This window comes from Lagopus leucura, unplaced genomic scaffold, assembly GCF_019238085.1.
Source record: "Lagopus leucura isolate 7727_CA_CO unplaced genomic scaffold, USGS_WTPT01 Super-Scaffold_100016, whole genome shotgun sequence".
NCBI classification, from domain to species: domain Eukaryota; kingdom Metazoa; phylum Chordata; class Aves; order Galliformes; family Phasianidae; genus Lagopus; species Lagopus leucura.
The window spans coordinates 10,253,061-10,277,504 of record NW_024962270.1 but is presented as its reverse complement, the minus strand read 5'-3'; the positions used below and the strand labels follow the sequence as shown (position 1 = coordinate 10,277,504).

General features: G+C 43.2%; 1 protein-coding gene across 1 annotated transcript; it reads left to right on the top strand.

Moving 5' to 3' along the window:
• Positions 1–140: 140 nt before the first annotated feature.
• RLIM (ring finger protein, LIM domain interacting) lies at positions 141–18,124 on the top strand. The gene is made up of 4 exons (XM_042876511.1): positions 141–311; positions 9,313–9,501; positions 10,351–10,434; positions 11,270–18,124. The coding sequence occupies exons 2-4, from the start codon at positions 9,333–9,335 to the stop codon at positions 12,796–12,798; spliced, it is 1,782 nt and encodes a 593-aa protein (XP_042732445.1). The 5' UTR covers positions 141–311; positions 9,313–9,332; the 3' UTR covers positions 12,799–18,124.
• The last annotated feature ends 6,320 nt before the right edge of the window (positions 18,125–24,444 follow it).

Sequence of the window (24,444 nt, the reverse complement as noted above, 5' to 3'; positions counted from 1 at the left end):
AGCACGGCGCTCAGGCCTCTCTACCCTCCTCGGAGGTGCTCCGCTCTCCTCTCGTTGGTGCGCGTCCCCCGCCCCGCCCCGGAGGCGCCGTCTGCGCGTGCGCAAAGGTCCGTGCCTTTACTTCCGCTGTCGGCGGCCGCTTCCGGGCCCCCGTTCCTTGGTAACAATGGAGCAGAAAATGGCCGCCTGAGAGGGGAGGCAGGGCGACGCTGCGGCTTCTTAGGGACGGACGGAGCGCGGCGAGCCGGCACCGAGCCCGCTGAGGACCGGAGAGAGCAGCGGAGCGAGAGCTGAGGAGACGGCGGCGGTTGGTGAGTGCGGAGGCCCGGACGCGGACGATCAAGATGGCACGGGGAAGGGAGAGGCCCAGGCCCAGGGGAGGCGGTGGCGGCCTCCGCCCGACGCTGGAAGCGGCCGGGGGACGCAGGCTCCTCAGCCCCGCTGTGCGGCCCCACTGAGTGGGTTGCGGGCGGCCGAGCCGGGCGGGACGGCCCAGGACTCCGCGGGGCTCGGCGGGCCGCAAACGCTTGAAGTGGAGCGGGGCCGTGCTGGAGCCGGGGGCCGTGATGGCGGGGTGCCCGAGGCCGTGCCCTGCTGCTCTGGATGAGCCGAGTCCCGTCGCCGCGGAGATTTCTCCTCCTTCTCCTGGGGCGCGTGATGGAGGAGAGCTATTGGGGCTCCTCGACCGCCGGGCAGTTGAGTGGGCGGGGGGCCGGGGAAGGGGGGGGTAACACTGGAAATGGTTCTTTTTGGGAGAGGTGGGGTGGGGGAGGATTACAGGCACCGCCCCAGGCTTTGTACTGCTTAGGGCCTGCTTTGGGATTCCCGGCTCATCAGGTCAGTGCTTGCAGGTTCCTCGCGTTAAGGCAGGAGCCCTGTTGGGGGAGGTGAGCGGGAGGAATTCTTCATACCGTTGTGCCTTTTGGAAGGGTCGGGATCATCGCGTGACCCGTTAAAAGCTGTTGTGATTGCTTTTACTGTCTTATTGTTTCTCTTCACTTAGTCGTGTAACATTTATTCTGTTACCTTGTTTCCTGTGCGAGTTTTTCCTTCCTTTTTTAATACTGTCTACTGACATTTGGAGTCTCTGTTTACTGTATTTCAAAACTGTTGTCAAGTGTAACAATACAATATCACTTTGTTTTCAATTATCAGCCTTAATGGAGGAGTAATATCAAGTTGTATAACATGTTCCTTTTAAGGTTCATTATTTGTTTTGATTTTAGTGCGTAATAGGAGTTTGACAGAAGATTTCACAGCACAAGTAGACTTTTAAAATTGAATGTTCTTGTTTGTGTATCTGTTTTTCAAGGTGATAGTCATGAGGAGCTTGTAAATAAGGATTCAGCTGGGACTGTATACAGTAGGGCACTTGCAGGCATGATGTATTTCTCCTGTCCATGTTAATAATATTGGTTGTTTTCCAGTTGCAAGTTGTCATGACAACTTACGAGACGCTCCAGTACTACTGTGTTCCATAATGTTAGCTGCAGTGACTCGATCAAGTGACTTTAGGCAGTTAATCATCTGAACTGAGAGTCTGATGCTTAGTTTTGTTGGCATGACCAACTACCATTTAAAAATGACTGCATTCCCTCTACAAGTTTACCATTTTAGAATGAAATTAATTGAAGTTTGGACTTTTGTCACCTCTGCTGCTAACAAGGGGCAGCACAACACACATCATAATAAGAGATGTTGGTTATGTTGGACCACTAAGCATAACAGTTACAGTACAGTATTTTGCTCATCAGCAATTCTGACTCCATAAATGTTTTGTCACTGAGAAACCATGAGCATTTTTTCAAGCTTGTAGTTGTTGCCAGCTGTATCAAATTTATTTTCCATATTGCTCAGTACATGAACATACCAAGGTGTACTAGAAAGCAGTGCTGTGAGTTTCTGGTCTTCGTTACGTGTTTGTTTTTTTTTTTTCAATCAGTATTTCTAGGGGAATGAGTAATGTGATCCTTAAATGGAAGTGTTTGTAAAAACACCCATGTATTAATGTACTTGGCTACTTTATTTTTCTGTTCCCTATCCCTATGGAAGTGTTTCAAAATACGTTCCTTAATCTTGGCAGAATGCTTCTCGTTGCAGTGGAAGTGTTGCACTTTTTTTTTTTTTTTTTTTTTTTTTTACAGCTATAATTTAATTAATGGAGTTAAAGAAGTTACTTGGCTATTCTAAGTATTTTTTAGAGATTTCAGTTTCAGTGAAGCTTTTTTGCAGTTGCTGTCTCAGTCTTGGTGAAAACTTATCCACTCTTTAGTTTGAGAAACATAATGTTGAAGGGATGAAGCAGAACTTGAATATCTGTTATATTTTTTGTGGTGGTCTTGTGCATCTCAAAGCTGATACTTCTGAACGATGCAGTAGTGTAACAATTTCAGAGAGAAGACTTCTGTATGGTGAATTGGCACTGTACAGACTCAGTTTTGCATTTGCACAGATTCTTAGCTACTGTTAAAATCAGAAGAAATGCACAAGGCCATGTTTCCTTCATGCTGTTGAGATCTGTACTAACGAGGCACTGGTTAGCATCTTTGCTGTTTGGCAGTGTTGAAGCTCAGCTTTTTACTTCCTTCAGTTGTACAGTCTCATGAAACCATCTGATGATAATTGGTTGTGTGAGAAAAGTCAGCATGCACTTTCTCTTAATTTAGTAACTTAGAAGCATTTTACTTAGAGCAGTCTTAATTTCAGTATGCCAGGTGCTTGTGCACGTGATCTTGAGCTTGCCTTAGTTTGTCATCAGAAACTAAATCCATCAGAAATGGAATGCAAGTCTTGCAGGTAGGTTTTTAATGTCAAATCAGTTTTGCTTAATTTTTTTTCCCCATTTTTATGTTCCTTGGATGCTAGACAAGAACAGCAACAACAAATCCATGCACTGGATTTCTGACGTGGGTTGTGTTTGTAGTGAAATTATCACTGTTGTCTTGGCCTTTTAGTAGAAGCTGTATTAGCAGTTCCATGAGAACGTGAGAGTGAATGTAGAGCTGGGTTTTTCAGTGGATTTTTATTGGCTCTGCGCTTTCAGTAAACAGAAGTTCTCGTTCCTCAGAAATCAAAACACTGTGTGATGGGCATCGGTTCTGTGGGTACAGCTTGCTTAGCTGTCAGTCCTGCTTACACTGCTGTCTTTCAGTGTCAGCACCAGTTACTTTCATGCAGAGTGTTACTTCCCTGGAGCTTCAGCCCAGCTCTCCTGCCTGCTGAGCTAGCAGGAAGATCGCTGCTGGGGGAGAGAGCGGTTTTGTGAGACTTCTCCAAGTGCAGGAAAGTTGATAACTCGACTCGCTGAGCTTTCTCTGAGATCATATCACCTCAATTTGAGCGAAGAAGCAGTACCATCTTAATTTTATTTTGAATTTCTATGTGAAAAATGCTGTTTCAATAAGTCTAGGTTGTAAAATGTGATTTTGACAATACTTGTTGTCTTATATTCAGAGCTCCACCTTCATTCCCATGTGCTCAATGTTCTGAAATTGCGAAGTTCCACCCTTCTGTGTGGAAGGTAACAATAAACCTGTAATGAATTGCTACATGTTCTAGATACATTTGAAGTGGGGACAGCGGGCACTTACACAGTGAGATGGCAAGTGTTTCATTCCTTCATACTGGTCTGTTCTGTCAACATGTTTTTATTATTATTATTTTCAGCAACTGTTCTGTAAAATTGTTAATTTGCTTTCTGTTATTTAAAATGTATGTTCTGAATGACATTTTGCTTTGTGGGCTTTGCTTTGAAACACACTGTAGTGATGAATTATCTGAATCCATGTTTAACACTTCATATTAAGCTGGCATTTAAATTTTATAGCGGTCTTAGAAGACATTTTCTTTCAGCTACCAGAAAGTGATGTGTGCTCCATAGTAATTTTTTTGAGGCAAAGAGGGCATAAGGGAGTTCTTGAGTGCTTGGAATTTGTAGTAAGTTCAGTAAGCCATCTAATAATTGCATAGACTGTCAGAGTGTCTGTAGAAGGCAAGAGTAGCAGAAAAAAGTGTATCCAAAATTCCTGATGCAACTTTGCAAACTTGAAAAGTTTGTTACTAATCTACGTGTTAGAAAGGATAACAAGTTAATTGTACTTGTGCCGTCATAGCCTTCAGTCTCTTCACAAAAGACTTGTGTAGCTGTAAAAAAAAAAAAAAAAAAAAAAAAAAAAAAAAAAAGGCAAAAATCTTGATGTAATGAAGCTCCATGTATCATGCAAATAGCTGTTTGATTCTACTGTTTTATGGTTTCTTTTTTCTTTAATAATAGGATTCACTGACAGTTCTTGCTTATATTTTTGAATTTGTAGTCTTGAGTGATGAAATATTTAAGATGAAGATGGACTTCCTGTTATGTTTCTTTCTGCCAGTTTTGAATATTGAGAAATCAGGTACTGACTAGCATGGAAACTATTTCTTCTTCTAGGAGAGCCTGGTGCTTGGACTGGGGAAGGTAGAAGGGAGTTGATACTGCATGTGAAGCTGGTTCTGTTTTTGCTTGAAGAACCTGGAGTACCAGAAGTGCCCATTATAGCTCAGTTCCTGTGTCATTTGAGAAAGGGAATGGGAGAGACTTATGTCTGAGGCTGGTCCTGCCAAATGTGGTGGTATGTTAGAGCTGCTGGAGTCAGAGTTCACAGAAAGTGTTTTCAGCAGACAGCTGGGTTGCTCTTCTTATGTAGAGCTAAAATGTCCTTGAGGTATCTTCAGTGAAATCAGGGAAAAAATAGTTAACCTGAAACAAGCTAAAATTAAAATGAAAAGTATTTCTGGCTTCCACTACTGAGTTGCTTCTTTGAGTCAAAGGCTTTGATAATTACTGCAGGCTGAATGCAGGTAGGCAAGGTGCTCTACTGGTTGAAGTACCTAATTAAGACGAGGCTATGAATCATAAATGAGAAATTAGCCTTTTGCTGAGCACATCTATGAGATGCTTATTCATATTGCCAATCATCCTCTTTGTGTGCACAAAGGTATTAATCGTGTTGGTGGAACATGAGGTAAGTCTGGAAGTGTGTAACATAAAGGGCACTACAAATGCTCACGTAATGTTGAGGTGCTGGTAATGCCTAGATGGGGAAAGTTTTGGAGGAGATCTTTGCACAGCTAGCTTGTGAGTTTGATTTGCTTCTGCTATTTAAGTAATTAATTGCCTTTCTCTTCTCAAAAAAGGTCACAAATCTAATGAAGATTTTAGGCTTAAGGTACTGTGTTTTCTTAGAACCCTGCAATTCAAGGGAATAGATCTAGTGATTTATCACGGACTTCTGGTTTTCTGGGATGTATGGTCCCTGAGTGCTAAGCAATATGGAGACAGTGTTACTGCTGAAAGTAAATGGGCAACTCGAGTATTTTAATACTGCCTGCCGTACCACTAGGTCTTTATAAATGGTTGTAAGTTGGATTTTGTTTACACGTGACTTGTCATAAGGAAAAGATAAAAACAAAAAACTTCTTGTACTGTGTTCTGTAAGAATGGTAACTTTGCATTGCTGAAGGAATACCTAAAATCTTAAATCATCCCTGTCCAAAGAGCATAACATTACTTCCTCTTGAACAAAACAATGTAATCAAACACTGGGGGCTTGCTGTGTTGCTCCTGTAGCAGCAGTGGAGCTGTAGCCCATCAGTTGTGCTCTGGTATCTATCTGTGTGACTGCTGGAGTGTAACTGCAGGGAAGGTCCTCTGCTGACTTGTCAAAGGATGGGAACACCAATTAAGAGTTCACTGCTGTTAATGTGTCTGGGTATTCATTCACCTGCAGGAGAATGGTTTTGTTTTTTAAAAAAAAGTTTATTCCAGCTGTGGCTCAGTATACTATCTTGTTTTGGGTAAACTTTAGGTGATTTTTCCTCTTTCCTATAAAGAGATTTTCATTGCTGGATATCTCAGCTACAGTTGGCAATAATCAACAGGTCTGAACTTCCTACTCGCAGATGTGACCTTCCCCACCCTTTGTAAACTTAGTGCTGACAAGGGAGGACACTAAAGGAGGAAATACTGATTCTTTTCACTTGAGCAAGAATGAAACCAGTAGAAGAAAGAGAAACAAGAGTTGAAGCACACCTGCTTATTAGATAATCAAATGCTAGTCATTCTTCTGAAAGTTAATAGCATACCTGCAGATTTTCCTTCATCAGGTTTCCCTATGTTGCTGTAGTCAACTTCCTTAAGCCAGTAGTAATTTTCTGCAGTGTGTAAGCTGAGAGCAGAATCCTGAATGAGGAGTGGGTTTTCCATTTGATTCTGTGATTGTGTGAGGCTCCAGCATGTCCAAATAGGAGTGGAGCGATATGTGCTCCCGCCATGGAGATCTGCTGGAGGATGTGTGACCTGCAGGGTCGTACTGAGGCAGTAGGAAAAAAAAACTCAGAAAGGCTGAGTATGTTCTATCTGGTAATGTAGAGCTGTGCAGTGGTGTAGGAGATGAGCCTTGGAACGGCCAGGGCGTGCAATGAAGAGAAATAGTGGTAGAAGCCTCAGAGCAGAGACCCTGTTTTCCATTTACTGGTTTTAGTGTCCAAGCTCTAGTTGGAAGAATGTTGGCCTGTTTGCTGTCAGTGATGAGAAAGAGAGAGTGTTGTTGCATACGTTTCTGCCCCACTTGTCTACGTGGACAAAAACATCATAGCATTTAGAGGACATTGAAGGTAAATGATGTGAAACTGGGGTTCAGTGGGCTAGTGTGCTCTGTTTTGCTGGCTCACGTTGGGAAGGTATAGTGAGTTTGGCACTAGTGGAAATAGCCCTACTGTAGATGGAACTGATTATCAAAATCTCAGCTCTAAGGCAGTTTTCTTGGCAGGAGTATTTTTTCTATGTCAGCCAATGGCTGAACTTACAGTTTAAGAGGGAAGATTAGAATTGAAGGCGGAAGAAAGGGGAGCAGACGGAACCAAATAAGACTTTGTAGTATTCTCAACATTCCCTTAAGGTTGGCTGTTGAAGTGTACACAGTGGTAAAGAAGAGATGATTTTTTCTCAGCGTAACTTGTTTTGGCACTTTGTTCCCCTGACCAAGAATAGCTTTCACTTTGTTTTCTGAAAAAGCCTTTGTATCAAGGAGGCATGATATAGCCAAGGCACCTGTAAATATCAAGTAGCAACTGTTTTGAGGGAAATATTTTATAAGTAACTTTTTGCTGCTCCTATCCCTCAGTAGGTTATTGCATTCTCTGCTTTGTTGACTTTGCTTTATCTCCTTCAATAAGTTTAAAAAAAAAAAGGGGGGGGGGCGGCAATGCTAGTTAGAGTTGTAATCCATATTCCTAAAATTAATGCGTCTTTCTGGGTTTTCTTTTGGATTCAAGTCCCTAATTCTAGTCAGTGTTCAGACGATTCTTGTAAAAAGCAGCTTTGACTCTCTGATGTTCTCTTGGAATGAATATGTCTTGAGGTTAGTTAGGGTCATAATTCTGCTGCAGAAAGCTTGTAAAATGCTGTTTGAGTTTCAAGCAAGCTGTGTTCTTGTTAGAAGGATGTGTCTGAGATCTGAAGGGTGTACAGATTTTATAGCTGAGCCCAGTCTGAGCTGAATTTACCTGCTGGATCTGTTGTGCAACTTCCCCTGTGAATGGCTTCATTTATCAGTGTGTTTGACACTGCATCACATGCAAGTCTTCAGGCTGTACCAGAGATGTAGCTGCTAGGCTGCCATTTGAGACACTAGCAAGCAGTGTGATTGCTGCTGCTTTTTGATTTAAAAAAAAAAAGGCAGAAATTAACAGGGCAGAAGGCAGTGACTTTCCACACCTGTAACGGGGTGCCGTCGAAACATTTGTGCCTTACTGTGACTAACCTGAAAGCAAGCTTAACTGTGTTAGAATTCAAGATAGGATTGGAGTAACTGTTTTCTGATCTGGAAGCCTGCAGTAGTGGGTTGCCCTATCCTGTGGTATTTTGTACTGTCCCCTGCTGGGGATACCAGTACCCTTTAATTTTCACTGTAGCAGCAGAAATAAACTGCTCTTGGAGATTCCACAGTGCTTCTCTCCTGTAGAGAAACACTAGTGTTAGCTGTGGGCAGTTGGGACAGCTGTGCTGGCATACAATAAGAAGTTACTTTTTGCTTTAGACAGATGTCTAAGTGCTGAAAATTTTCCAGTAAGAAGGAAAAGCTTTATTCTGGTATTTTCACGTCACATGAAACATGGTTTGAATGAAAGGAGCATTTTTTAATGGGGAATATTATTATAGAGCTTTTTAGCATGCAGAGGATTAGCGTGCTAATCACCTCTGAGTAACTAGATTCTACCAGTTGTACAGGGAAATTCTTAATGTTGTGAATAGCAAGCCATAATGATTAAGGAAACTAGTTATTTTAACTTCATTTGATGTATTTGCATGGTGTAACCAGTGCCAGAATGTCTCCTGCATTTGCAGGTATTTTGTTTTAATTTTGATCAAATACAGACATTGTGTTCATGGATTACTTTTTTGTTTTGAGACCTTGTAGCAGATCTTATCAAAATGAAAAACAAAATGAGGAGCAGATGAGAGTGAATGAATAAGTTCTTGGTAGCATAAGTTATGACATGTGTATACACACTGGAGTTCTGTCATGCAATTTGTTTTGTCATCAGCGTCAGAAATTCACTAACTACTGAAACTTGCAAGCAAATTCTTCTCTTGACATGAAACCACAGAGCTGATGTTCCAATCCCCCCCCTTTTTTTTTTTTTTTTTTTTTTTGAGGAATCTGTTAGCCCTTGTTGTGGGTTTCCCTTTTTCTGTTTACATGTACAGTGTTCTGTTGCATCTTCAGACTCACTTATTTAAATCCTAAATAATCCAGTAATTCTGTTTAAAATTGACTTGGATTTTGAAGAAAGTCTCTCGTATTTGTCAGCGAACCAGATTCCTGTTTTCTTTACCATAGAGAAGGCAGGAAGAAGAGATGAATGTTGAATTCAGTCTTAGAGCTGGAGAGCATAGTCATGGGTGCCTTGTACCTTGTACTGTGCTGTTGTACGGCAGTGAGGCACTGTTTGTGCTTTGTTAGGTAGTTGTAGTAGCAGCAGTAGCTTAGGGTAAAGAGCAGGCAGCTGTAGGCAGCTAGTAAACTGATAACATTTCTTGTGTTTGTATTTGTTACTTTTTTGAATGTTGGTAGTGATGGATATTGTTTGTGGGCAAATATTTCATTTGTGATCTGTGTTGTGATGCAACTTACCTTACCTGAAACTTGATTAGCAAAGTCTTTTTCCTTAGAATTTAATGGTGAATAATGTATTACTGATTAGTCACATCTAAATATTGTGATCTGTTTCATTAAGTTAAATGAAGGATTTATTTTCTTTTCTTTTTAGACATTATTCCATTTGTCAAGATGGAAAGCTCAGATTCTAGTGATAAAGGAAATATTGATCAATCAGAAGCACAACGGCAGAGTCAGCTGGATCGCTTAGATCGAGAAGAGGCTTTCTATCAGTTTGTAAACAACCTGAGTGAAGAGGACTACAGGCTTATGAGAGACAACAATTTGCTAGGAACACCAGGTATGTAATGCTTGTGTATGTCCATCATACTACAATTACTTGGAGGTGATTTGTCTTTTTCTGTTCTCCCTAATCTCTTTCACCCATTTAGCTCATGTGCTGCAGTTGCGTTCCATGTTAGGGAGTAGCTTCCTGCCGGTTTGTGTGTCCTCAGAATAGAGGGGTTCACTGACTAGTGGAGAGGGAGTTGGGGTGGTGTGGATTCAGCAGGTACAAAGGTCTGGTGTTCATACCTCTTGATGGGAACTACCAGAACTGACCCAGTTATGGCTGCTTAGACTACTTTGATAGAAAAGTAATCACCTTTAAGCATGTGTGAAAATTTCCTGTTGGTGTTAGGAGTTCATAACTAGGCTAATTAATCTGGTACAAGATTCTGCATGGGTGTTCTTATGTCTGTTTTCAATTGACTTATTACTTTAAACTGGCTCTTTATAGAGTGATGCCTAATTGAAGCCAGTTATAATTTAAAACTAATTCAAACTTCTTTTCATGCTTGTGATTTTTTTTTTTTTTTTTTTTTTTAAACTCTGGGCTGTCATTTAATTGATATAGGATGAAAAAAAAAATATGCTGATGAGCTGTAGAGGTTGCAGTACAGCACCAGAAAGCCCATCCGTCTTTTAATAGGTTGAAGCTGTTAGATCCTTCAGCTTCAGCAAAGCTTATTTGGGACAGTGGTGCTGAAGAGTTTGAATTCCCCTTATAACTAATTGCTTGGGAGTCTCATTATGGCAGGATTTAATTAAAACAAAGACGGTGGCTTGTACCTTCTTTAGAAACTTCTGATAATGCTTGCCATACATATGATTTGGAAATATTTTTGGAAAATTTTGCTTATTTTCTAAGGTGAAATTACTGAAGAAGAGTTGCTGAGAAGGCTGCACCAAGTTAAAGAAGGTCCGCCACAGCAAAACAGTGATGAGAATAGAGGTATATACAGTATTTGTGAAAACTCTTAACTTTAGCACCCCATACGGACCTTAACTTGAGTGCAGGAGTGGAACAAGTTAAGCCTAGGCAGGTGCAAGGTGAGCTTTGCTTCAAAACTAACTGAACGTTATGTCTGATATCTGCTGCAAAGAGCACTTGGGACGGATTTCACCCTTAACACGTCTGTTACTTGCAGCAAGCTAAAATTGCATTTAAGTTTCTTTTCCTTATCTGCTTTTTAGATTGTTTTTCCTTCTTGACTTCTGCTCCCTTCTGGGGTACTTTCTGCCAATTTTGGGGGTTTTTTTGTTCTCGTTCTTCCCTTCCAAGGGTACTCTATTGCTTTTATTATCACCTCTCTCAAGAGGTTGGTGGAGGATTCTTGGAGTTTGCTGCCAGGGTTCATTCTTAAACGAGATGGGTTGCTATAAATCTGTTCTTCAAATGAAGACTCAGGACAAACTTATCAAACTCTCTGCTTAGCAGTCACTAGATTGCTAGTTGTTTGGAAAGAAAAACACAGAATATTGCTGTGACACCTGAAATACAGCTCTCCATTTCTTTACAGTGAATAATGTGTTACTTTGATTTGGCTGCCATGTGATGGCTGCAGCCTGTCTGTATGTATTAGAAAAAAAGTCCACTCCTGCTTCCTTACCAGAGCTCTGATAGATAAGAACTATGATGCTATTTCTGAAGTCACAATTACATTGGATAGAGTCAAGTGCTTCTAGACAGTCACATTTTAAGCTATAAGCAATTATTTTCTTGGAAAAGATCACTCCAAAATTAGCTCAGTACTCTAATTTTGGTAGTTCCTTGTCTTTTTTTACAGGTGCAGAGTCCACAGAAGATGTTTCAAATGGAGATTCTATAATAGACTGGCTTAATTCAGTCCGACAGACTGGAAATACAACACGAAGTGGGCAGCGAGGAAACCAATCTTGGAGAGCCGTGAGCCGGACTAACCCAAATAGTGGTGACTTCAGATTCAGTTTGGAAATAAATGTCAACCGTAATAATGGGAACACAAATCCTGAAACTGAGAATGAGCCATCTGTAGAGCCTTCCAGTGGGGAGGATTTGGAAAACAGCCAAAGTGACTCTGAAATTCCAAGGTCTGAATCACCATCTGCAAGGCAGCCTGGATCAGAAAGGAGCACTTCAGAAGAGTTAACTGAGGAAGCTTCTCCTAGAGGGCAGAGGAGAGCGAGAAGTAGGAGCCCAGAACAGCGGAGAACACGGGCTAGGACTGATAGAAGTAGGTCACCTATTAATCCAGTGAGTGAGGCTCCTCGCAGGTCTCATCACAATACATCATCTCAAACGTTTGACCATTCAGCAGTGAATGAAGCTGAGGGAAGCTCTAGAACTAGGCAGCATGTGACATTAAGGCAGCATGCAGTGGGGACTGAGATTCCTAGTGAAAATGCAGTTCTGTTTTCAGCCCCTGAAACAAGACCTGTTCCTCAAGCAGCAGGTTCTTCAGAAGCTAATGGTGCCAGTGAGTCTGCAGCTCCTGGACAGAGGCCTCCTACCATAGTGCTCGACCTCCAGGTGAGAAGAGTTCGTCCAGGAGAGTATCGGCAAAGGGACAGCATAGCCAACAGAACTCGGTCCCGCTCCCAGACTCCTAACAACACAGTCACTTACGAAAGTGAACGGGGAGGGTTTAGGCGTACGTTTTCACGTTCAGAACGGGCTGGAGTGAGAACTTATGTCAGCACCATTAGGATTCCTATTCGTAGGATCTTAAATACAGGCTTAAGTGAGACTACGTCAGTTGCAATTCAGACTATGCTAAGGCAGATCATGACAGGCTTTGGAGAGCTGAGTTACTTTATGTATAGTGATAGCGATGCAGATCCTAGTGGCCCAACTCCAAATCAGAATGTGGATGCTTCTGAGCCACAGAACGGAGGGGGTGGTAGTTCAAGCAATGAAAGTACAGATGTTAGCTCAGGGGAGGTGTTTGAAGGTAGTAATGAAGGTGGTTCAACATCTGGTGCCAGACGGGAAGGTCGGAATACGAGAGGATCGGTCACGTTTGAAGAAAGTGGTTCTTTACCATTCCTTAGCCTAGCACAATTTTTCCTACTAAATGAAGATGATGACGACCAACCAAGAGGACTCACCAAAGAGCAAATTGACAACCTAGCAATGAGGAATTTCGGTGAGAGTGATGCTCTGAAAACATGTAGCGTGTGTATTACAGAGTACACGGAAGGAAACAAGCTTCGTAAATTGCCTTGTTCTCACGAGTATCACGTCCACTGCATCGACCGCTGGTTATCAGAAAATTCCACTTGTCCCATTTGTCGCAGAGCAGTCTTAGCTTCTGGTAACAGAGAGAGTGTTGTCTAAATGAGATCTGAACTTATGGCTAAGCAGCTAGTGTAATAGTGATGGGCAAAGAAGTCACTTCCTTTATGGCCACTTTTTGAGTGGTAACTCAATGTATAGTAATTACTTGGAGTGAATCTTCCCTCATGAAAGAATTTTCTCTGAATTCAAGCTTTTAAAATTGGAAAAATTGATTAAGGTTTTCAAGATCTAGTCGGTTTGTGTGATGAATTTGATTTGTCCAAAGACATCTACTCACTTAAAAATACTTCTTTATGGAGAGTGCTAAGTTCTATCCCCTTACTCCTCCAGTCCAATAAAAAGTTTGTCCTCAACATTGTGCTTGTGAGTAGTCTTTCTGGGAAGTCATCCCAGCTAAATGCGCAAGAGTCATAGAGGAATTTTTGCAAGAAATCCAACTGATTGAAAAAAAGCCCTGAATTTAATTGCATACTTGAAAATACTTTTGATTTTCATACTGGGTTAATATTGGACATGTCTGTGTAAATAACACTAATGTTAGCCCTTTCCCCATCACTATGGCACGCTGTAGGATGAGCTGTTAGCTTAATTGGGATATTTATCTTGTTGTGGAAATATAAGAATTGCCTATGCTTGTTTAAATAAAAAAAAAAAATCTGTTTTAAAATTGTAAAGCTTTTTTGTAGAAGCTCAGTACTTTTCCAATGCACTGTTGTATTAATGCATTAAGAATTAAAGTTGTACCACGCTTAGAAACTGAGAATGCTTTTCATACAAAACCCACCACAGAGAGAGCAAACTAAATACAAGAGAGCTGCTTTTGTGACTGTGTACCTGTCAAGAGCAGTGCATATCTGTGCTATTGATGTGAGCAACTACTGTAATGTACAAGCAGTTGAATTGGACACTTAATTGCCTTTAAAAAATTGAAGCAGAATGTTTATGGCTGCAGTGTGTTGGCTCAGTAATGCCACCCAAAAAGATGATAATAATTAGTAACTGTCCTAATGGTTCCTTTGTGTGGTTACTGATATGTAATAACACAAACCAATGTGCACCAGTTCATTTGGTGACGTGTATGCCCTATTTTTGTATTTTTATTTGAAATTTGGAGGTAACCCAATGTAATTCTTCAACAGACATATACTGGCAGTTTGGGATTTTTTTTTCCCCGCTCCAGCTTCAACAATATTAGTAATTGCTGGATCTGTTTAGTGAACATGCTGATGGGTATCCACTGTTCATAGCCTGTGACTCAGGTGCTGCAAAGACATAAGCATTAACTGGAAAAGAGATTCATTATTAGAGTGCTAGATTAAATATGAAAACTATAACTGATTGCAGGAGTATATTTAATGTTAATCTTAGCATTGGCTATGTTTTGAGAAAGCATCTTTATACTCCTATTGAAAAGACTGAAATCTTGAATTTAAAAATATGTATGTGGCATATAGAAATAGGGAATTGGAAAATGTATTGCTACCTGGATGTGGTGGCCCTGCAAGAGCAGGAATTGGACCAGCTGGACTCAAAGGTCCTACCCAGTCTGGGATTCTGTACCTCAGCTGTCATTGTGTCAGGGGGAAGCATTGCTCCTCTTCAATGAGCCATCTTTGTTTTATTCTCTAGTGACTTACTTTTTCTAGCCTGTATCTGCAACAAAGAAAACAGTGTATTTTCAATCTTCAGAGTAGTAGTTCAAAAGGGATATGAACTGCTCTTGGTGGCTATATGGGAAATACTGCTTGCTCCTCAGATGACGAAACCAAAGCTGGCCTACCTTTTTTCCCTGATTAAAACACATTTTTGGTGTGTTATAGTGGTGGTTGCATAAAATATAGTCTCTGCTCTAAGCCATTTTAATGTCTCATCAGCTAGTTAAGGACTTCACAGCATCCCAGGATTCCAATTTTTTTTTGTATGTGCATTTTGTGGTGTTTGGCTTAGTGGGAAACCCTGACAGGCTATTGAGCTTGCTTTCCTCCTGTTGGGACATCATCTTGGCAGAGGGAATACACATGTGGTGTCTTTTTTTTCTTTTTTTTTAAACAGAATAAATAAGCTCATTCTCTTACTGTTTTTCCCTCTGATATGCATCTCTGTAAAATTGGAAGTTAAATATTAATTTCAGGTGCTGACTCTTATGAATGTGGGTAATACATTTGATGCCAAATCTTCCTCAACAAAATAACACTTCTGATTTTCTTCCGGTAGCATTCACATAGCAAAAATGTGCTATCGGTTGTGGTTGCCAGTAGCTTTATTGTCTTACTGGAGTCTAGAATTAGATGGGGGAAAAATGCTTCTACGCATGAATGCCATTTTGATTTTTCTGAATCTGGCATTTATTTGAGGTTAAGGATGGTGACCAGAAAGAAAGGAGCCCACTAGAGCTAATTAACGCGAAGCACAGCTGTGATGCGTGTCATTCAACGTAGCTTTCTTTTTAATGTTCTGAGTTTCCAGTAATGTATACTTTGGAAGACTCAACTCTACAGTTTTGTTATAGCTTAATAGTGGCATGCCTTAACATTTTATCTTTCTGTAACAATAGCAACTAATAAAATGTTGGAGGTTTCCCAGATGGTACCAGGAACAAATAATTTATTGTAGGATGGTTTGGATTGGAAGGGACCGTAGAGATCATCCAGTCCCAACTCCCCTGCCATGGGCTGGTTGCCCCTCACCAGCTCAGGCTGCTGGAGCTCCATCCAGCCTTGCCAGGCATGATGCACCTGTAGCTCTGGGCAGTTTGTGCCAGCATCTCACCGTTTTCTTAGTAAAGAATTTCCTCCAACATCTGATTTAAATCATCCCCTCTGGTCCTGAGAATTTAACCTCAATTAAGAAGCCCTTGAACTTTAATGTTTTATTTGCCTTTTCTGATACCGAGCGCACTAGCAGTGCTGGGGACTACTTGCCCAACACCTGGAAGAGTCGGCAAGAGGGAAATTGCTGATACAGCAAATAGCTCAGTGTTACTGACTTATCTGTCAGAGTCTGCAGCAGTTCTGGGGAAGAGTAGCATCCCCACTACTCAGAGCTGTATCTGGAAGCTCGGTGTTCACAAATGCCTTTATGCTGTACTGGAAACACCGTGTGTTCTGCATCACAGTCATAGAGCTGAGGTCTGGCAAGAGAAGTTCCAGAGTGCTGCTTTTTACCCTAATGCCTTGAGGTAATTTAATTTCTCTACTTCTAAAGTTGTATTGCAGGTAGGAAAAGTCAATATTTACATTTCAGTCACTAATAAAGCATCAATTGCTATAATTTAAAAGGTTCATAATAAGCCTATTTTACAGCTTCAAAGTTATTTTAGCATTGGGCGTTTGTACCCATTGCTTCCCTCTTTCTTGGCTTTGCAGATGGAATGCAGCAACTTGCCTCATAGTTACAGCCGTATGAAGGGCTGAAATGGCCAATTTGATGACTTTCAGATGTCTGAAAGAAACAGGAGCAGAGGCAGCCCCGCTGCATCAGCTGCCTGCTTCCTAGTGCCACCTTGTGGGAGCCTCTCAGCCTTCTGCGGGGCCGTGATAAAGCCAGCTCGTCGCTTGGAGCAGCATGGTTGCTTTTGTGTTGAAGGCTTTTGCTTAATTTTGGAAGGGGATTCGCTTTTATCGCCTGCCTCGGTAGTCACGGTGGTGTTTCCAAGCAGTGAACCGCCCGTGCTGCAGCTGTGAGTACCTGGCTGGCTGGTTGGTGAGCTAAGTTCCTTTCTTTGGAGACAGCTCTGTGTCTGTAGGACCTCCACACGCAGCTGTGAAAGCAGTCACAAAGCCAAAACCTACAAGAAGGCATGGCACTGTTCAATTTCAGGGTGATTCGATAGTTTAGCTTAAATTGCAAACCGATAAGGAGTTGTGGGTGCTTTCCTTTTCCCTTTAAATCAGGTCGTTATCCATTCAAAAACTAAGGACTCGTTCCTGGTGTTTGTTAGATTTCCCTTTTACGTGTCTGCTTTTTGATTACCTGCAAGAGGTTCGGGGTTTTTTTTGTTGCAAAGAACTTGTAGGCAGTTAATTGACTTGTTTTAAACATGGTTTCATTACTGTAGCAACAGCATGTGTAGAAATTATTCATTAAATGTTTAAAGACTTTTAGTAGGAAGTATTAATGTGCGTGCACAGCAGCTGCACTAACGTGATACTCTACCAGTTTTGAAGGAGCCATAATTGTCCATTGTGTCAACTTGCAAACTAATGTATTTCCCACTAATGTTGACACAATGGACCGTAATGACTGTCATTCCAGTTTCCTGTCAGTTAGCTGGATTATGCAAATATGTCGGGCCAGAGGACTGTTTCCCTGTCTAATTGCAGTGGATGTTTATCTTGTGATGGTTGTCCACACAATGGGGAGGGTTCCGCATGGTGTCTAATCAGAGAATCTAGCTGGAAGATGAGAGAAGGGCTGGCAGGGCTGACCATGTCTGTGACGAGTAGCAGCTCGATGTTTTCTGAGTCTCCCAGCATCGCCTTCACTGTCACACCACAACGCAGAGGTCCATCCAGTTGGCTTGAGCTGCAGCTCAAGCCTTTGTTTTGAGATCCTTTCTGTTACCATAGTGTGTATGTTCATGGTGCCCGATGTCTCATTTTTCTCACCGTCCTCCTGCGGGGCCTTGGGTTGCACGATGAGGAGATGTAATGATGTTTGGAGCTGATGAGGTGCGCAGTTGTTACGGGCATCTGCCCGCTCGCTTTGGGTGAGAGTTGGCTCGGAGCCACGATAAGTGAATTTATAACAAATTCAGAAGTGTTTCCAATCACTGCATGCACCAGGCTGTTTGTTTGTTCTTGACTAGAGAGGGAAGAAAGAGGGTGAAGATTAATGATAGCTTACCCAAAGTACATTAAAGTTGTGTTGTGTTAAAAAAGAAAATAAATTTGCATCTGTTAAACCAGGGCTTCCCAACTTCTTTTTGAGGTATCCTTTTTTTTTTTTTTTTTCCCCCTCTTCTTTTTTTTCCTCTTACAGGGAAGCATAATTTTGGATTTCTTTTGGTTATTTTATGTGGTTTTGATCCTTTAGCTGAAATACCTGCTATCCCTTCCTGAATCTCACTCTGCTGTAAAGCTGTTGGCTGGGAAGCCCTGAATTCAACTGAGAATGTAAGAGATTTTTTTTTTCTTTTTTTCCTTTTTTTCTTTTTTTTTTTTTTTCTTTTTTTTTTTTTGGTTTTGTTTTGTACAGTGCTTTACATCTGTTTATACCGGACTTGTTTAGTACAAAATGGTACTCCGAGGTCATCGGACAACAGTTCGATCAGGTTTGATAGCTAATATTTAGGAGGAGTTTGTTCCCTATGTAAGATGTCATAATGCAAATTTAAATAGACTCAATAAAATGCATGAAGTGATAATTTTGTGCTTGATCATCACTCCTTGGGTTTATTCTTACACTGGGAATGTGCCGGAGTAAATACTGAGGGATGTGGTAAAAAATGTATGTGCTTTTCCCTTGAAGCTGAAAAGACCTGGAATGATACAGAGTTAAGTTCTCAGAAGAGTTTATTGCTCCTCAGTACATAAACCAGAAGCAATAAATCTATGTACCAGACTTGTGTAAATCTGTCAGTGGATAGCATGGGGCACCAGGGCTGTCAGTTATCTTTCAGGCGGTAGCCGTGACTTTTATGGGTGCCCATCAGGGACCAGCGCTTAGTGCTGAGTCCCACTGGAAATGCACCGAACACCTCACGGTGTTTGTGGCTTTCATAAGCTCTCACATATGGCTAAAAGCTTCGCCCTAAATTTAGTAGCTGATGTATGTGCAAATGCTTACTTGAGTGGGAAGGAAATTTTGTAGGGTGTGGGAAGCTTGGAAGCTTGCTTTATTGCCGGTGCTTCCCTCACCTCAGTCTGGTCCTTGAGAAGGAAGCCAGAGCCGTTTCTGGGCTGAGGCCTGATGGCATCGCAGCAGAAAGCGGGGAAAGATGGCAGTGTTTGGATGCAGACACGCGGTGCCCTGTCTGTTGGGTGCCATCCAAGCTGGCAGCAGTTTCACGATGCTTGGCAGCGCTGTGTGGGATGGTCTGGCTGTGGAGAGGAGGAAGGTTGGTGGGCTTCCCAAGAGATGTGCAGAGCAGAGATTCTGCTCAGGATCCTCCAGTATGAGCTGTTCCCAGCTGCCAGGGGCTGCATCTGGAGCTCTGTGGTCTGTCCGCTCTGACTGATTCAAACTGAAATTGGAGAGGGCCCTGCAGCCTGTTCCCTGACAGGAATTCTGTTTGGCAGTGCAGAGGCGGGGAGGAAAGCGGAGCTCTTTGCTGCAAGCTCATCCTTCCCAACTGCTGTGTGTCAGGACCTGTTTGGGGGCTTTTAACATAATGAATCTAAACTCAGCTGCGTTGTGGCTTCCTAAGCCCTAACAATAAAATTATATGGGGAAAACTAAGCCCTCTTTTTAGTCTTAAATGAGATGATATTGTCTTTGACACTAATGAGATGCTGATGCTGCATGCTCCAACTGTTCTCCTGAATAAATCCCCTGCTGAGCCAAGCATGTGAAAAAGCAGGCATCAAGCCTCGATGACAATGACCGCTTCATGGAACAGAGTCAGGCTGCACTGTTTGCGTAGGGTTTCTGTGTTTTCACACATTGTCATGCGCTGCTGTCAGGTCCGGAGCTCCCAAGAAAAACAGCTTGTGCAGTGCACGGTCTGTGTGGTAGCATCGAGGTGTTGCTTGGCGTGCTGCAGTGTGACAGCAGTGAGTGGAGCTGTGACTGCAGTGAGTGTCCCTGCTGTGATGGGGCCACACTGCCATCCAGGTGGACATTGAAAGGCTGCTGATGGGCTAATGGTGTCCTGGGATGCATTAGTACTGCCAGGAGGTCAAGGGAGGTGGTCCTGCCCGTCTGCTCAGCACTGGTGAGGCCAACACCTGGAGTGCTGGGTCCAGTTCTGGGCTGCGCAGTGCAAGAGAGACCTGGACATACTGGAAAGAGTCCAACAGAGGGCCACCAACGTGATGAAGGGCCTACAGTACCTCTCTGGTGAGAAGAGGCTGAGGAAGATTGGTCTGCTCAGCCTGGAGAATGCTTGGATATCCCATTCATGGCCATGATAGCTGAAGGGAGGTGCAAAGAGGTGGAGCCAGGCTCCTGTCAGTGGTGCCCATTACCAGTACGAGAGGCAATGGGTACAAACTGGAGTGCAGAAGATTGCATCTAAAATTTGATAAGCACTTCTGTGCTGTGTAGGTGATGGAGCCCTGGCACAGGATGCCCAGAGAGGTTGTGGTGTTTCCTTCAAAACATCTGGACATAGTTCTGGGTATCCTGCTCTGTATGGCACCAGATGGACCCAGAGGTCCCTTCCAGTGTCAGCCAGTCATAGGTTAACCAACATATGCTATTGTCTGAGTTGGTGAAATGAAAGCAGATGTGCAGTGGAAAACTTATATAAGTTAATCTCGGTAGGCATTGCTGACTTCTATATAAACCAGATTCATCTGGAAACAATGCTGGTGGTGCCTTGGGGATGAGTTTGCTTCAGTTTGTAATGATGGGAGCTAGCGGGGATGGAGGACAGAGGAAGAGATGGGAAAGAAGGATAAGCACAAAGCAGGGAGGCTAAGGAAGGGAATAGCAGGATGTGAACAGGCAGGAGGAGGGCTGGCATGAAGGCTGGCAGCCCAGAAGGTAATGGGACACCATCTGAGGCGGTGTGCGGTGCAGGGACAGGAATAACCGAGTGATTTATTTCCAGTGGGCTTCAGCAGGAGGGCTGGGAAAAGACTTCCAAGCTGCACTGAGCACGGCTGGTGAAAGCATCAATGTGGGCGGGAGAAGGCAGCGGGGCCAAGCATGCTGGGGGGACGAGGTGCCGGCCACGTACGCCGGGGCTGAACAATGCTGCAGATGGGCCGATAACGGATTTACAGCCCAACAGCACAGCGCCTCGGAGGAAGAGGTGACAGTCACAATAGCTGGAGCCCTGCTCACCCAGCACACACCAGCACACCAAAACAGCCCCATATACCACTCATATATGTATGCATACCTACTTTTTTCATCCCTTGTTCTGCCTTGCTGCCAGCACAAAATGATTTCTAACATTGCCTTCTGCTGCTCTGCATTAAAGCCCCTAAAACCCAAGCAGGCACTGCTGCTCCTGCTGTCCCACCACAGGGCGATGCCCCACTGACCAGTGGCAGGCACTCAGCAACACTGAACAGCACAGTCCACACTGTGTGCGTACCTCTAAACGTGACCAGAGAGAGATAACGCGCCGTTCACAGAGGCAGCTAAAGCACATGTGCAATTCATAGCTACTAGCAAACTAACACAAGACAAAGTGCTTAGTATTTAATATATAAAATACACATACAAATATTCCGTTTCATAAGAATAAATGGTTCCCAGCAGGCAGGCACACAGACACACCTAGGATATGTGTGTACATATATATATATATGTATGTATGTATATACATATTATCTATTTGTGTATTTGTATGGGGCTTGTGGAGGTGGGCAATGACAGGCTTGTGCTCCTGGGGTGCTCAGCAAGCAGCCTGTGTGCAGGTGACTTTTATCACGTAGCCCAGCACCTCTCAGCTTCCAGCCATCCCCAGAAGATCACTCCAGGATAGAGTAGGGTGTTTTTGCACCGAGGCTCCTTGCATGGCATGCTGGCTCATAGAGGAGCTCGTTGCCGCTGCCTCGCAGCCTTTGAATCCCTTTTTACTGCCTCTTATCTCCTGCTGGGGATTTTTTGAATATTATTTGCAGTAAATATCCCTGACTTGAAAAAGAGTTGAGATGCACATTAAAAGAGAAGAAAAAAAGCCTGTGCCATACCAAATTAATGCCTATGTCAGCTTTCATCTAATGTCAATTAAAGCAGCTAGTATAAACAAATCATTACGATAAAATACCCTTGCTAAAAGCCCTGTTTCCAGTTCCACAAGCTATGGCGACCTCGCTGATGCACAGTCACCCTTTTCTGGCCTGGTGCTCTGACACAGCTTTGGGTACCCAGCTGGGATTTCTTTAGGAAACCACGACCCCCCTTCCTTTTTAAACTGGTTTTATTCTATGCTTTAAAAAAAAAAATTTAAAAAAATAAAATTAAAAAAAAAAAACATTCATAAAACATTCATTACAAAAGAAGTGCTAATATGGGATGGTTTTGTGTTTTTGTTTTCTTTTTTTACTTTTTTTTTATATATCAACAATCAGAAATTCACATTTTGAAAGGACGGGTCATACTTTTCAGACACACATTCAAATATTTTACTTTAAGATACAAAATTTTAAGGGAATATAAATCACTTACAAAGAACAGATGTCAAAAAAAAAAAAAAGAAAAAGAAAAAATAAAAAGGAAAATTGTAAGAGTTCAGTTTTACCAATTTCTTCACCTACATCTTACAAGCTCCTATGAGGCCAGTTCTGCAAGGTGCAGCTCTTCCACCCTTCCCAGCTGTGCCTTAAATACTCATTTAAAGCCAAAGCATGACCCAAAGCATTGCTATGGGCCTGACTTCTGCAATGAATTAAGCACCTGCTCTCAGCCACAGCCCCTAATGTCTTGTTAATTACCCCAAAATTCAAGCCTCCGCCTTGGTGCTCGTATGTGGCATCAGCTCAGACATCTTCCCCTTTGAACACAAATGTTTGGCTACCTGAAAACTTCCTCTGGGAAACAGACCATCTTACATGCCATGCCTCACTACATACACAAAAAACAACAACAAAAGCTTAATTCCTTAGCAAAACAGACACTAACTTCTCACAGTGTGCCTCGCAACCAAACTGCTCTTGGCAACCAGAGCTGGAAGGTCAGCAAGGAAGAGGTTTGAGGACAGATGTCACGGAAGGAGATTTTGGGATGGAAGAGGCACTCAGGAGTTGCACTGACTCTCTTGAGGTGGCCTGTGCCCTGCAGGGGTGATGAAGGTGGGACAGAGCAGCTCACTGTCTCTGCTCAGAGAGGCCTAATGGGAGCCGCCTGCTGCCCACACTCAGAGGTGATTTGTTTTGCAGGCCCTGATTTGGATGCTGTAAGCAAAGTCAGGAGCCACATTGCTTTCAGTCCAGACATCAAGCCCACATCCTGCAGGTCACCAAAATGTCCACCGGGGCAAGTGGACACAGCACTGGGGTTGGGCTTTGCTCTTGTGGGGCGGGTGAGAATGGGGGCACCCAGAGCAAGGCAAGTCCTCGATGTAGTGCTAAGGGCATTGCAATGTTTGCAAACAAAACAAAATTAAACAAAACAAAACAAAAAAAGTTGTGTAGGGGGAGCCAGCAAAAGCATGGCGATAACCCTAGAGCAAAGTCCATTGTGCATCCCTGCAAACACACAGGCGATGCCTCTGCATGAGGGAGCACGCCAGGCACTAGCAGCCCTTGCTGAGTACATGGTGCTAAAGGGCAGCTGGCTTTGGGAAGAAAGCATCCAAAAGAATTGGCAAGTGTTTTGGGGCTTTCCAGTGCAGCCCCATTTTCTCCAGCCAGCTGGACAAGAAGAAGCGAACTCTGTCAGCGTGAAAGCTCTGGAAGCTGAAATATCCAAGGTAACCCCCAAACAAACCTCTGGTGGGTACAGATGCACAAGAAAGCCATGGAAGTAGTGAGAAGCAAAGGCTGGAGAGAGATCCTGGCTCCACTGTGACCAATCAGAGCCCAGACAGGGGTTGCCTGAAGTCTCATGAGATGCCACAGGAGCATCATTCTCTGCCAGAGCAAGAGGGGTTAAATCTGGCATTTCACCCAGCCATGAAAATAAGGAAAAAAAAAAAAAAGGAAAAAAAAAAAAAAGACAACAATTCACTTTGGAACACCCTGAAGCTAAAGATTTAGAAAGGCAGTCCCAGCCAGTGCTGCCGGGGCACGTCCTGCACTAGATGCACGCTTGCATAAGGCCATGTGGCTGCCTGAAGCAACGAGTGCACCTCACTGGGGGAAGCTGGGGCTTTTCATTACAGAGGAGCACAAGGCAGGTTTTTCTCCCTAGTCCTGCCTCACCTGCCCAGAGGAGGCTGGGGTGTACTGGGCCAGGACACTCAAGAGAAAAGCTAGATGCACAACAGCTGGCAGCCAACAACAAAACTGTCCCCATTGTGCACATCTTCCTACCATCATGGCAGATTTTGCTCTTCCAATTGTGCATGCAGACTGTACCTTTCATTGCCTTTCCTGCCTTGACCGATGGCTTGTTTTGACTTCATGTTCATCAAAGTCATGACCCTAACTGGACAAAGATGCTCACAGCAGGTTGGGGAGGCTGTTGACAGTTTTTGAGCTAGGATGGTATGAGATGTACCGCTTCCACTGAAGTTGGGCAGAGTGAGGAGACACGGGGCTAAGCACCTTCAATATTAAGAGGCTCTGATAATAAGCAGATAAAAAGACCAACCTTTCAGGGATGCTGAGTCAGGCAGGACTTCCATCTGATCAAGCGCTGCTCCCATGCCAGTGCAGCACTGAGCTCCCATGGAAAGGACTTTATGAGCAGGCAAAGCACTTAAGGCATGTGGAAATCTGCAAAGATTTCAGAGTTTGAGGCAGCACCCCTTCTCCTATTGCTGGGCAAAAGGAGATGCTTCTACCATTTAAATCCATCATGAGCCTGCCTCATGGGGCACTATGGTCGGAATGAGGATTTTGTGGCAGATGACACCCTGCAGAAAGGCAGAAGCAGACTTAGAAAAGCCAAAGGAAGGGAAGTGGA

Excerpts from the sequence above, each read along its gene's own strand:
- RLIM (XM_042876511.1), top strand. The coding sequence starts at position 9,333 with ATGGAAAGCTCAGATTCTAGTGATAAAGGAAATATTGATCAATCAGAA. Across the intron at positions 9,502-10,350 it reads CAATTTGCTAGGAACACCAG|GTGAAATTACTGAAGAAGAG; the intron begins GTATGTAATGCT and ends TTATTTTCTAAG. Across the intron at positions 10,435-11,269 it reads AAACAGTGATGAGAATAGAG|GTGCAGAGTCCACAGAAGAT; the intron begins GTATATACAGTA and ends CTTTTTTTACAG.